General features: G+C 43.7%; 1 protein-coding gene across 2 annotated transcripts in view; it reads left to right on the forward strand.

Annotated features, from left to right (window-relative positions):
* The first annotated feature begins 4,737 nt into the window (after nucleotides 1-4,737).
* LRRC1 (leucine rich repeat containing 1) overlaps nucleotides 4,738-14,361 on the forward strand; it is an 87,057-nt gene continuing 77,433 nt past the window's right edge. For both annotated transcript variants that reach the window (XM_066612410.1, XM_066612411.1), the window contains exon 1: nucleotides 4,738-5,238. In XM_066612410.1, coding sequence (XP_066468507.1) covers nucleotides 5,080-5,238 — 159 coding nt within the window. In that variant the 5' untranslated portion in view covers nucleotides 4,738-5,079. The remainder of the gene's footprint in view (nucleotides 5,239-14,361) is intronic.

Here is a 14,361-nt window from a genome sequence, read left to right on the forward strand (position 1 = left end):
CACAGACACATAGAAAGTGCACATGATTGTTGCGGCACATTGCACTGCAGTGGAGGTTGGTTCAGTTTTTTTCTAGGTACTGCTTGAACTGCTATTGAAACCAACAAAGCCATCTTGACCCAGAACCATACCACAACAGAAAAAAATAAGCTTATTTGTTAATGGAATGCCTGAAATGGAATGAATGTCAATATTCATCTATGACTGTTCCAAGTGCTAGTCAAAATGTAAATTTGGTTTCCTTATTTAATAACTGTATTCCTTAGTTAATAAGTTTCGATCCAGCATTTCCTTCATGTTAGTACATGTCCATGGCAGCTAACATCACTCATAAAAACTATGATTGATTATATATATTTATATATAATAATATAATATAATATAAAATAAAACAAAACATGACACAGTTTAAAAATCACATCAAAGCCCCCACCCCCCAGATATCAGCAATAATAAAATAGAGCAGCAGTTCCCAAACGTTTTGGTCTCTGGAGCCCTAAAAAGGGACTCTGGGATCCCTGCTGGCATATGCAGAGTCTCGGGGGGCCCCAGAGCACTGGCACATGTGCGGAGTGGTGCTGTGCTGGAGAAGAATGATGAAAGATAGCCATGAACAGGAGGAGTGGGAGGAACAGGTGAGTAAACCAGACAGGGGGCAGATGGCGGCTATTTATTATAAGTAGTAGTAATAACACCTCACTCATAACCCAGAGATAGCACAAAATTCATAGAAGGAAGAAAACCAGACATTTTCAAATATTCCCCAAAATTCAGCTGGAATTGTCAGCATTCACATGTATGATTTTGGAAGGTCATTGTAATCTTCTCTGCTAACTGGACAGGAGTCACCTTTTCACAGAATCTTCCTCTTGTATTTAGCAGGGGGAGAGTAACTGACCCTTTTCACCTCAGCAGTGCCTTTTCTAGTGGGTGTTCGCTGGCGTTCTTCTGCATCTTTTTAGATTGTGAGCCTTTTGGGGGCAGGGAGCCATTTAATCATTATATTTTGTCTGTAAACCACGTTGTGAACTTTTTTGTGGTTGAAAAGTGCTACATAAATACTGTTAATAATTAAGTAATGATATTTCAGGAAATGATAGCTCTACAATACCAACTCTCTGTAGAGATAAAATATGCTAAGAGCCTGAGACATTATCAACTGATATCTGACTGGCATGTGAATATGTTTCATAGGTTAACAGCATGAAATGTGTCTACTCAGAAGTAAGTACCATTGTGTTCAGTGAGACTAACTCCCAGAAAAGTATGTATAGGATTGTAGCCTAAATTACATGCTTGCCTAAATACGTATTTTAAGGCAGAGGCCTAATTTTCTAGATGACTATGGATTTTATTGATTTATTGCTCCTTGTTAATTGGTCAGCTTTAAAGCTTTCCTAATATTATGTCATAGGCTTTATATAACAAACAAGCACAGCATTCCCTGCGTGCCTTTTGGAGAGGAAGGTCTTCTCCTCACAAATTTCCCACAAAAATCAGGTGATAAACTGCCTAATCTAATTGCCTCCCTCAGAATTCAAACTGCAATTTGAGGGTTAGGCTAAGTGTAAGGCTAAAATACATTCAGCTTGTCAGGGTTTCTGACGGACTTATCTGTATCTGAGAAAAACTCAAAAGGTGTATACACACTCTACCAAATTTATCACACTTTTATACCACCCTTCCTCTGAGGAACTCAGGGCTCACAGGCTGGGGCGTCGTGACGTGCCAGTTTGAAAAGCCCTGCACTACACCATCCTGGCTTTGGTTCTTTCCTTAGATTATATTTTCAATTTGATTGAGGAAATATTGTTAGGATTATGAAGATGATACAGAATTTTACCCCCATGAACTGAAGTCAAGGGAGGCCTGATTGGAACAGTGGTTTTGTAATTCTATGTACATGACTTGGGACTAAGCCTAGCTGAACTCCATACTTTTTTCTATAGGGCTACATGCTAAATAGTAGCCAATAAACCGACCAGCCAGCCTCTCGAACACTTCTCCTGTATTTCCTCAGCTTCTCCTGTATTTCCTCAGAATCTCCCCTCTGAGCTTTTCTTACCCCAGTTCCCTGGATCAGTGTTTCTCAAACTGTGGGTCAGGGTGGGACCCACTAGGTAGGTCGTGAGCCAATTTCAGGTGGGTCCCCATTCATTTCAATATTTTATTTTTAATATATTAGACTTGATGCTCCCATGGTATGTGACTGCATTTGGGGAACAGTTACAGAACTGTACTTTGAACAGGCTACTATGTATAATTTTAACAATGACAGTAAATGAGACTTAGTCCTGGGTAAGTGTGGGTAGGATTACAGCCTAGGATTGTTAAAATGTTTCCTGCTTGATGATGTCACTTCCGGTCATGACATCACTTCTGGTGAGTCCTGACAGATTCTCATTCTGAAAAGTGGGTCCAGGTGCTAAATGTATGAGAACCAATGCCCTGGTTCTGGATCATCTGTCTGTCCTTTTCTTCAAATCCACTGTTCATCAACTCTTTCTTTGCATTTCTCTTTCTCAATCCCTTGCCCACTCTGCATCTTTCACCCTTCCTTCAGCCTCCTTGTTTCTGGGCTGCTTGTACCTTGCTCCCCTTTACCCTCTGTGTTTGAGGCTTTAATGCCAGTCAAATGGACAAGTGTTCCCTTCCTCATGGAAGTTAGATTGCAAACTGCTTATGGTAATTCCCTCAGCAAACCAAAAGGTCATGCCAGCCTGTCAGCTAAGCCAGTCTCTGCTGGAGTACCACAGGCGCAGTAGAATGTAGAACATGCCCTACTGTAGTGATTCATGGCTCTACAACTAGGCTGTCGTAACAGCACTTCACAAGGCCTTGATGAGTCAGGTGCAAGCAGATGACGGGGTAGCGTGGGCAGGATGAGGGAGTGCCAGTAGGAAGCCTAATCTTATCCACATTACCAGGACTGAAGCACTTGTGCAACAGCTACTATAATGTCATTAGACCTAACGTATTGCATGGATTAGAGTTGGCATTTGATGGAGAGATTGGAATTCAGATCCCTACAGTCACAAGCCTTCATCTTGAGACAGACTGATCTGACAGGACTATTGCAATGATTAAAAGAGACAGGATGGTGTAGTGGTGTCCTGGGTGACCTTGGGTCAATCACTATTTCTTTCAGCCTAACCTACCTCACAGGGTTGTTGTGAGGACAAAAAGGAGAGGAAGAACTATGTCCACTATCCTGAGCTCCTTGGAGGAAGGGTGGTATAAAAATGTGAAAAAATATATAAAAGGGAAAACTCTGAACTGTATATTCTCCTGGGACTGCGCCTGGATTAAAACATTGTAAATAAAATACAGTGAATCTGATGGATGTACAAGATTGGCGTGTTTAGCACTAAGAGATTTTTTCCCATGTAAATCTATTGAATTTTTTTTGTAAGAATCAATTTTAGATTGAAAACAAGGACAGTTGAAATTCGGAGTAGAAGTCTCTGCTACCTTTGTGTAGATGTGCATGCACTTGACATCACATGATCCAAACTCCAGGTAAATCACATGCCTACTCAGAAGTAAGTCCCATTGAGTTCAGTGGGCTTGCCTACTCAGAAGTAAGTTCCATTGAGTTTAGTGGGGCTGCTTCCAGGAAAGCAAGCTTAGGATTGCAGCCACACAGCCCAATCCTATGCATCTATACTCAGAAGTAAGTCCCATTAGAGTCAATGGGGCTTACTCCCAGGAAAGTGTAGATAGGATTGGGCTGTCAGTGCCCAATCCTATCCAACTTTCCCACTCCAGTGTAACCACAGTGCAACCACAGTGCAACCAAGGGTACACGTGTTCCCATATCTTAAGAAGGCCACAGTGACTGCCCCTCCACCACAGGTTGCAGTGCACACCCCACTGGCACAACTGCACCAGCACTGGAAAATTGGATAGGACTGGGCCCTCAGGCTGCAATTCTAGCCACACTTACCTGGGAGTAAGCCCCATGTACTGTAATGGGACTTACTTCTAAGTAGACGTGCATAGAATTGGGCTTTCAGCCAGCAGCACCATCTCTGCCCTCTTCATTCCACCCCCCCCCCAGTTTTGAGAGGATCACATTGGCTGCATGCCCCTTAAAGGAAGGCCCCCCCATTCCTGAAACTTTGATTTGCAAGCAAGAGGAGAGACGCAAGCAAGAGTGCTGCGGGAGAGGAGGTCTGCGCCGCAGACGGAATCTCCCCGAACAAAGGGAAAAGTTAGGAAAGGACGCCCCCGCTTGCTTGGCAACATTTCTTTCTTTGCAACAAATCCCTTCCTGCTCCTTTCTCTGATCCCCTCCCGGAGAGGTGCTCTTTCGCTCTCTCTGGGCTGGTGTCACACTCAACCTGGGGGTCAAATACCAGAGGGAGGGAGGGAGGAGGGGCGGGATCAGTGGCTGGTGATGTCAGCTTGGCTGGAAAGAGAGAGCGAGCCAGCCAGCTCTGGAGGAAGGGAGGGAGCGAGTGTTCCGGGTCAGGCACAGGAATGCAAAAAAGGTGGCCGGGACCAGGCAGGCGCTCCTGCAGCCCCCGGCCGACCAGATCCCCAAGCCACTGATTGGACAGCGGGGCCCCAATAGGAGACAATACCAGGAGGAGGGGCGCTTTCTCTTCTTTGCAGTGCGGAGTTGCCTTCCCTTCTTGGCTGGAGAGGCAGGAGGAAGGGAAGAGTTGAGGTCTCTTCGCCCGGGACAGCAGCAGGGAGGCTGGTTCTTGTTGCAAGCCTCGCGCCTGCCGCTGCTGCCGCCGCTCCTGCCGCCTCCTCCTCCTCTGGGACTCGCTTGGAGGAGGAGGAGGGGAAGGCGGCGGCTGGAGCCAGCGAGGAGAAAGGGAGGGGGCGCGCGCTTTCGAACCCGGCGTCGGCCAGGGTTGCTGGGGGGCGGGTTTGCACCCCTCCCCGCGCGCGCCTGCCTGCCTGCCTGCCTGACTGGCGGGGCAGCAGTGGTGCGGGCTCGCCGGGCAGGAGCGCGAGGAGGGGGGCGGCTGGAAGGCTGTGGCTGCTGCGAGCTGAGCCCTGAGCCGCTTCTGGGGCTGGCTGGGCGTCTGGCCGGGTGGCAGGCAGGCTGCCGCAGCCTCCGCCGCGATGTTTCATTGCATCCCGCTGTGGCGGTGCAACCGTCATGTGGAGCTGATCGACCGGCGCCACTGCTCGCTGGCCGCCGTGCCCGAGGAGATCTACCGCTACAGCCGCAGCCTGGAGGAGCTCCTGCTGGACGCCAACCAGCTCCGCGAGCTGCCCAAGGTGAGTGCGGAGGGAGTGGGCGCGGTGCGGGGCACTTTCTGCAGAGGTCCCCGGTGGGGCGGGAGTTCTCGGCCTCTTCTCCCCCCCCCGTGAAACTACCCCCCCCCCAGCATGCAGATGAACCTCCTGGGCGCAACCACTTGCAGGGGACGCGCTGTGCCAGCAGCCGCCTGCAGCGAAATCAGCGCTGCGCTTCGCAAACTTCTGCCGGGGCGGGGCGGCCCGGAGACGGTCTCCTTCCTCCTGACGCGGCTTTCTCCCCGTCTGCTTCTGTACCTGTCGGTTCAGCAACTCTCTGCCCGGCCCCGTCCCGCGCGGCTTGCTCAGAAGGAAGTTCCACTCGGTTCAGCTGCGTTCACACCAGAGAGTTCTGGGGATCGGGGCCACAGTCTTATCCACTTTCCTGGGAGTAAGCCCCATTGACCATAATGGGACTTACTTCTGAGTAGACAGGCATAGGATTGAGCTCTAATCCTATCCACACTTTTCTGGGAGTAAGCCCCACTGACCATAATGGGACTTACTTCTGAGTAGACAGGCATAGGACTGGACTCTGAAGGGTTTGGTGCGCTGGCAAAAGCCTGGGCCAGTGCTTTGGGAACTGGGGGGAAGGAGTAGCAAGCAAAGAAGGAAGAAGGATGGGACCAGCAGTAGGTAGGTAGGGAAAGGCAAGCAGCGAACAGCTGCCTTTGCACAGCACCGGCGCCAGCTTTCCTGCCAACAGCCCGAAGTAGTCTCCAGTCTTGCAAGACCTGCTTTTCCATGGGGGTGACAGCCAAGCTCTGGTTTGGCCTGTAAAAACTGTGCTTGCCAGCCAGTGCAGGCCACAAGGCATTGCAGCAATGTCATCTTGGGAACTGTGGGGGTGCACAGGATAAAGTGGCATTTTGTTCCTTAGGGCAGTGGTTCTCAAACTTTTAGCACCAGGACCCACTTTTTAGAATGAGAATCTGTCAGGAACCACCAGAAGTGATGTTAGGACATCATCAAGCAGGAAATTGTTTAACAATCCTAGGCTGCAGTCCTACCCACACTTATCAAAGAGTGAGTCCCATTTATTATCATTGTTAAAAGCGTATACATAGTAGCCTGTTAAACTTAAAGATCTGTAACATTTTCCCAAATGCAGTCACATACAGTGTTAGCATCGTCTGATATATTAAAAATAAAATATTGAAATGAATGGGGACCCACCTGAAGTTGGCTCACAACCCATTGTGTGTGCCCCAACCCACACTTTGAGAAACACTGTAGGGTATCTAATTCTGCCAGAGTTGTTTGCTGAGGAACTGGATTAGTTACCATTCTGGAGTCTTCCCCCCTCTGTTGGTTGCATAAGCACTCTTCCCCCCCCCCTGCCTTTTTGGTCCATAATAGTTCTGGCTCTGTACTGTACCCCCATGAATAAATGTAGCTTGGGCATCTGTGAAAATGCCTAGTGCTGTTCTTGTGATTGCGACAACACAATGGTTGTGTTGTCCAGCCATTGTGGTCATGGCTGATTATTGTTGCTGCTTATATCTGTGGTTGCGCTGGGCTGTGCATAGTTTCATCCATGTGAATGCATACCCAAGGATGGTTTGGACTTGCATGGAGAGCAAAATAAGTGCTTGACCTGTTTCCTTTATACAGGGCAGGTTGTGCTGTTGTTCTCATATTCATGGTAATATGAGTTTACTAGGTTCTTGTGCTATATTTGGGGATTTTTTCCCCCTACCTAATCCAAAGGTCTCTGGGTATATTTAAAAACCACTAAAACTATGAACACTACCCTGCGTTCCTTGGAGAAAGAATGGTATAAACATGTGAAAAATAATAAATAAAATAACCAGAATGACTAATGGACAAATGGATCCCCTGCCTTTAATCACCATCAATATTGGCCAAGTGCAAAAGCAACATCTTGCATCTCTTTTGAGAGATGCATGGGTATGTCTCGTGAAGGCAACTCCAAAGTGATGGACAACTCTATTACTTGTAACTATATCATACATAGTTGTACCAATGGTGGCTATCTTGCACATCATGTCAGTGATTTTTCAAGTTGTGAGACCACAGCTGCAATACAAGGACATCTGCAAGAGGGATCTGAAGGCCTTAGGAGTGGACCTCAACAGGTAGACCTCAACCTTGGTCTCTGAGAGGCCCGCTTGGAGGCAGGCTGTGCTCTTCCCAGTTTGAAGAGACACTTGGCCAACAGACTGAGGCAAAGAGGCAAAGAAGAAAGGCCCATAGCCAGGGAGACAGACCAGGGACAGACTGCACTTGCTCCCAGTGTGGAAGGGATTGTCACTCCCAAATCGGCTTTTTCAGCCACACTAGATGCTTCTCCAGAACCACTATTCAGAGTGCGATACCATAGACTTTCGAGACTGAAGGTTGCCAACTACTCTTTAGATGTACCCAAGTGTGCAGGGACCGATGTATCCAAGTGTGCAGGATCAGAGAAAGAAGAACCTGCAGGAAGTATAGATGGAGAATGAATGAAAAGTGGGCAGAGGAGGCAGGAAACTGAGGAAAGAAGCAGATAATAGAAGGGGAGGCTTTGAAGAAACTTTACTGTGCTTAAGACAAGGAGTGGCTATATGCTGAGGGAGGTTTAGTAAATGAGAGTGGATAGTGGTCTGGGAAGCAGAAACTTGTGGAAACCTGAAATTGTAGAAAGGAAAAACCAAACAGAAGTTGGAACTGGGGCAAAATACACACAGTGTTCAGATCTTGGTGGTCCAACATGAGGTCCGCAGGTTGCATGCCAACCATGAGGCCCCTTTTGGCAGTCCCCGAAAGCCTGACTGCAGCCTCCCACTGTCTCCTCCCACTTCAGAAGCTTTGTGATCTACCTGTCTCGCTGTTTGTTTCTCCTTTGGAGAAGGAGAAGCTGGAAAGGTGCAGAAGGGAGATTGAAAAACCCTGCCACAACTATCTCTGCTTGTGTTCTGAGCCTTCTGATTGCAGCTGGCTCAGAACGCAGAAGTAATTGGTGGTGATATCATCACATCACCACCAATTACTTCCAGGTCAGAACAGTCTGGGGTCATGCAGGGGTCATGTGCCCCCATCTGCTGCCAAATTTGGACCGTCCAGGTACAGGATGGGGCTGTGTGCTTTTATCAAGAAAGATGTGGGCAGGCAAGAATGGAAGCCAAGAGGGTATTAGAATGCTAGATCTAGAGTCTGTCATTGGAATTTTGCTAGCTGACGATGTTATGACTAAGCAACCCCGTGACAAAAGTGGGCATGGGGCTGAAATTCTCACATTGATAGGTTTCTAATTTATTTGTTTTGGGAATGGCCTGCAACTTACCCCTATCATGGGACCAACAGCACTTAGGCGAGCTGTTACACTTATACTTTGTAGAGTACCATTAAGTTTCTTCTGTTGCAGCTTTCTCCATTACTCCTGTCACTTCCCAGTTCCCATCATTTTCTTTATCTTTCTCTACTCCCTCCCTAGTATAGGAATTAATCTGAAGATTGTATGTAAAGCTAATCATAGGGCAGTCTTGACAGCCAATTCATGCTCTCCTGTGCATAGTGAAAAAGCCATAAAAGGACCTTGCATATTGGTATTGTGTAGTATAAAGTGATGCTAGGAGAGAGTCTTGATTCTTGAACATCTTTGGAGTGGAAATGGAGGCTATATCCACCAACACTGACTGGTGTTAATAACTCCAATAGTGCATAGGCATATAAACATTTGAAATATATTTTTCAGCATAGTATGTAATAGTTATCAGTATTTTAAATACCATATATGGGTATTTAGGTTGGCTTGCTTGAAACTGAATATTACTTAGGTACAGGAAGTGAGACCACAGATCACCTTACATAGAGGTATTTTACAGTACTTCTCTCAAACCTTGTTCCCTTCAGGCACATTAATTTTTTTTTTTCATTCAGTGGTGTTTTGGTTAGGTAAACATTGGCTACTACTGTCAGTCTTTTGCCTTTGATGGGGTGAATGTATCTTAGTTACTTGAAATGCTTTTCATGAACTAACTCAGTCGTGATCACAGCCGAAAACTAACTGCTGCTCTGTTTTACTTTGCAAGCAAATCTAGTGATTTTTGGGTTACTGTTAAACATAGGTTGCTTGCACAAGACTCAAGTTTAATATTAGCTAGGAATATCGGCTTGTAGTGTCTTGAAAGATCCCTCCTGATCAGTTTCTCTAGGTAATCAGTTTCTCTAGGTTATCCCTTTGAAGCATCAAATTCCATATCTCTTCCTCTTCCCAGCCTCAGGAATACTTGATGTACTGAGGAAGCTCACATATGAAAATCCATGTCTATCGTAATTGAAATCTGCTGCATCAGATGTATTTGAATGTTTTATTGTGTATTCAGGAGGCCTTAGGGTAGAACTGCAGGAAAAACTCAATAATTTGGTTGTGTGTGTGTTTTTTTTTACTAATCTTAGAAGAGTTGCTTCATGCCTAGAATGAGTTATTCTGTTTTATATTATTCCACTTAAGTTGTTTAAGAATTGATTGGTTACAGGAATAATTAAGTTGTTTCAGTTATGAAGTTTTAAAAAAAAGCACAATAAATGTGTCTTGACTTGCTCCAAGTTAACAGAGCAAAGTGTTTTTGGTGGCAGTGTGCTGCTTTGCCAGGGACTTAAGAGCCAAGAAAAAAACCAAACCTGTCTTAATGTAACGGTTGCAGTTATAGATGCAGTATAGCTTTTAAGAGAAGTCTTACTTCCTCAGTACAAAGCCATGTGTTATCTTGTCATTTTAAATAGCTGGTTGGTAGAGGAAAACATATCACTTAAATTATTAGTTTCTAAGAGTAGTATGATTTTGTTTATTCTTGTTGGTATTTTCAACTGAGCAGACATTTAAAAAGTAATTTGTAAAAAAGAAGCCTAATAAAAGGTACTTAAATATGTACTAGCAAGCTTCTGAAAAATGTGTGTTAAAGCATGCTAAGGTTTGGATGTGTTGTGCTTTTCATTCGAAGAGCCCTCTAAATTAGAAACAGTATTTTCTGTATCCTAAATAAAAGTATATAATCTAGCTTCTACAGATTGGCATATCTTCTCTTCCTTATCAGTATAATGTAGGAAACAGTGACAGCAGATTGTCTCTTCCACTTGTGTTTGGTGCTAAAAGGCAATGATGTAAGCCCCTTTTCCACTGGTCTTCTTCCCAGATTTTTTATGCATCCGACCCATGTAAGCGTGCTTCATATTTTCCTTTTGTACTCACTTACAATGGTTAAAACAGTATTTTCCTATTGGTTAAAAGAATTTGGTCAGTACAAATTTTGAAAAGTCATGACCTTGTGGCAAGGAATAGAGAGTTCCTATAAATGACCAGAGAGAACCTGAAGTAATTTGATAGATGTTGGTTAAAACAATTCAGGATATAAGTAAGTTCCTTTATATGGAATCAAATCAATGGTCCATCTACTCAATGCTGTATCAAATGGCCCTTCAGATTCTTAGACAGGGATATTTCCTTGCTTTACTGCCTGACATTCTTTAAGGGGAGAAGGCAGTGATTTACCTGGGACAGGTTACATGCGAAACCTGTTTTCTGTTGTCTATCACTGAGCTACTACTCAGCCCCAAAATGCACTGTTTACAGTTTCCCTTTGTCCAGTGGAACTCATTAACAAAAACCTCCTGATTTCCCCTTCATCCGGGTTTCAGACCCACAGTCTCATGAGCACAAAATGAGTGACATACCAAACTACTAAGCTACATTTCCTGGGTGTAGCTGGTTGATGCTCAGTTATAATATATATTTCATGGTGTGGTTTTTCAGTTTCTTTGTTTGAATACAATGACTGACAATTGATTTTAAAAAGCAGTATGCATGTTTATCTTTCCTTTCTTGTCTTCTTACTGTTTGAAAATGTAATACTTTTATTTTCACATTAGATGGTGAAACCATTCTAAGTCTGTGGTGTAAACATGCCATTACCAAGAGATTTGTAGAGATAATGGACAGAACTATTTTTGAACATAAGAATTGAGTGCAGTTGTTTTGCATCATAGGCACATTCACCTTACACAAATTAAACTGTATGTGCTCAGCAAACAATTTAAATAGTGCAAATGATTCTGCCCACCATTCCACTAAATGAATATATGCCCCAGAGTGAACATGGGATGGGAGTTGTGAACCTATGGTTCCCTTAGTCTGTCTCAGTTCCTGTATGCCTCTTATAATGTGATACTAACTTTTAAAAGATACAATATATACTTTTTGTACAATGTATTTTCAAGGGTAACTTTGACTATATGTGATTTTTACCTTATGCACTGACTTTAGAACCCAACCCCCACATAAGATGCAACCCTCTGTAATTTATAAATGTGCATGAATGTAGAGATTGTCAAGTTGAAAATACAGTACCAGAGTGGGTGACTTGTGTGTCAGAATAAGAAGGCATTGTGAAATAGACGGCTGCTGAAAAGTTCAAAGATAATGTGTAAGTGTGCACATAACCAGTTACATGAGTCAAAAACCTGGATAAGGCAAAATGAGGTACCTAAGTTGGCAGAAAAGCCGTGAATACTATTGTAATAATGGCTCCATTTGGAAACTGCACCAGACCAACTAAGACTTGGTGAAATGTCTGAATTGACAAACCACAGTTTTCAGCTGACTAGCACACTGGGAGCAAATGTAGGTATGCAGTCTATGATGCACACTAGGTGTGGTTTACCATGGTGTCTGAATTGGCAAACCATATGTTCAATTGTAGCTGTACTGTTGCATCATAAGAAACTGTTTTATCTTGAGTCAGGCCATAGGTCCATCTAGGTCAATAACATAAACAGGCAGCAACTTTCTGGGTTTTCAGACAGGGATTTTTCTTTTCCCTACCTGGGACTGAACCTAGAAGTTTTTGTATGCAAACAGTGCTCTATCACTGAGTCACAGCCCTTCCCCTACAACACAGTTGACTTTTCTTTTACAGTTTGTTATCACCTTGCGGCTGTTAGAATTAGGACTGTCAACATGAGATGACACAAAGCTCCTGCCTTACAGGAACACTCAGCACATGTAAAATGGAAAGCAACCAGCAGCTCCCAGTCATGATTTGCTTATGCATCTAGAAGCTTGGACTCTGGTGTGGATTCTAAGCAATGGTTAGCACCAATCATTTTTTGTGGTATGTCTTAACTGAGAGTCCAATGCCATCCAACTTTTCAGCACAGATGCAACCATGCCAATGGGGCATGACAATGAGGGGGCAGTCACTGAGGCCTCCTCAGGGTAAGGGAATGTTTGTTCCCTTACCTCAGGGTTGCATTGTGGCAGCATCGGTGCTGAAAAGTTGAATAGGATGGACCCTGAATTAGTCAAGTAAGATGAAATGTGGGGTGTCCTCAGTTGAAGACGAGTTTTCAATATGCAGTATAGGAGTTTGAACATGCTGGAAGACTGAACAAAAATCATGATCCAGTTCCAGCAAACAGTGTAACTGAATCCCACTGTGAGCAAACAAGGATCCAAAAGAGTGGCCAGCAAGGACCTCTGAGAAAGACTTGAATGTGCACATAGTACTCACCTGCTGGATTGTGGACTGCATAATTAGGAGGACAGAAAGGACAATGCTGGAAGGCTAAAAGTGAGAGCTTTTGACAGATACTTGAAGAACTGAACAAAATGTCTTATTTCAGTAGACCACAGAAGGGTGCTGACAGACATGAAGAGCAAACTCTGGAAAGATGATAACAAACAATAGTTCTACTGAATCTTTTTAACACTGGCCAGTGAAAAACTAAATCTGACCATTTTTTTTGTTAAATTACTATCCATCAGTTTCTGTAAAATGGGAATAATGATGATAGACTAGGAGCAGTATTGTAAGAACAAATAAACATGGAAAACTATGCTTTGTGCTAACCACAGTTTAGAGTTCTAACCATAATTGAAGCTTCCAAATATATAGCAGGTAAACTGTGGTGTAAAGCTGCTTGTCTCCTTTTGTTTTTCCGTCTGCTCAGCATTCAGGTTCAGATGTTCATTTCCATTTCCGTGGTGCGGCAGCCTCTGGAGGTGGTGTGTCAACTGTAACTCATCTTCCACCCCTCAGAGATGACAACAAACCATTATTAGCATTAATCATAGTTTACACACTCATTGCAAAGCCATAGTTTCTGATTCTGGTTTTCCTTCATATTGTAAGCCATGGTTTGTCAACTCAGACATCATACCAAACCACAGCAAAGTTGTCTTAACTGTGTTTTGTTGTGATGTCTGAGTCAAGCCTCTGTAAATTGAAAGCACTGTATAATTAAAACTTAGTTCTGTAGAACATAGAATGTAGGTTACTTCTTGTAAGGAATTTCAAGGACCTATAGATCTATGAGGTACTCTCATCAGTTGCCCGTGTTTCTTCTTCTAACAAACTGATAAAAGTGAACTGTTATCTAACTTTGTAGTATAAATGGGAAACTCTTGCTTCATTCTCTTATCGATAGCTGCTCAGATCTTGGCTCATCTTTATTTACTGTCACTTCAGATAGAGTGATTAGCCAAGGTGAGAAAGCATTCAAAGGCTGCCTAAATAAATCAACCTCTTGAGTATTTGATAACTCGTGTAAACATAGGAAAAACTGCAGTGCAGAGTAATTGTAAAAAATACCTGTTTAGTTAGGAAAATAAACCTAGACTCTAAGACAGTACAGCTTCTTTAGTGGAATGCACTACCTTATTTCCATGTGTGGAAAAAACTTTGAAAATGAATCACGGCACCATTACTACATTTGGATGGTTGTGGGAGTGATTCTCCCTTCTGTGATTCTTTCCACATACAGGTGTGTCCTGAGCAGAAGGTATGTGACTGAAGCAACCTTTGAAAGTTTAGTATGAAGGAGTAGACTAATTGCTCGTAATCAGCAACTATATAATTTCATATACAAGCCTTGAATTTAACTCTTGAAGTGTATTGTGGACAACAGTACAGTACTCTTTGAAAACTAACTGTTGTATTGGTATTTTTGGGAATCTTCAGTTTATAATGGAAGCGTCACTTTCTTGTGCATGTTTAAAATTCTCTGAAACAGTTTCTAGTAATTTTTAACCAGCAAGTTTTATTGCTTGAGAGAATGGCTTGTTGTCTGAGCATTCTTTGGAAATATCTAGATTCTCTGGAACAG

The sequence above is a fragment of the Tiliqua scincoides genome, chromosome 1 (genome assembly GCF_035046505.1).
Source record: "Tiliqua scincoides isolate rTilSci1 chromosome 1, rTilSci1.hap2, whole genome shotgun sequence".
NCBI lineage: Eukaryota > Metazoa > Chordata > Lepidosauria > Squamata > Scincidae > Tiliqua > Tiliqua scincoides.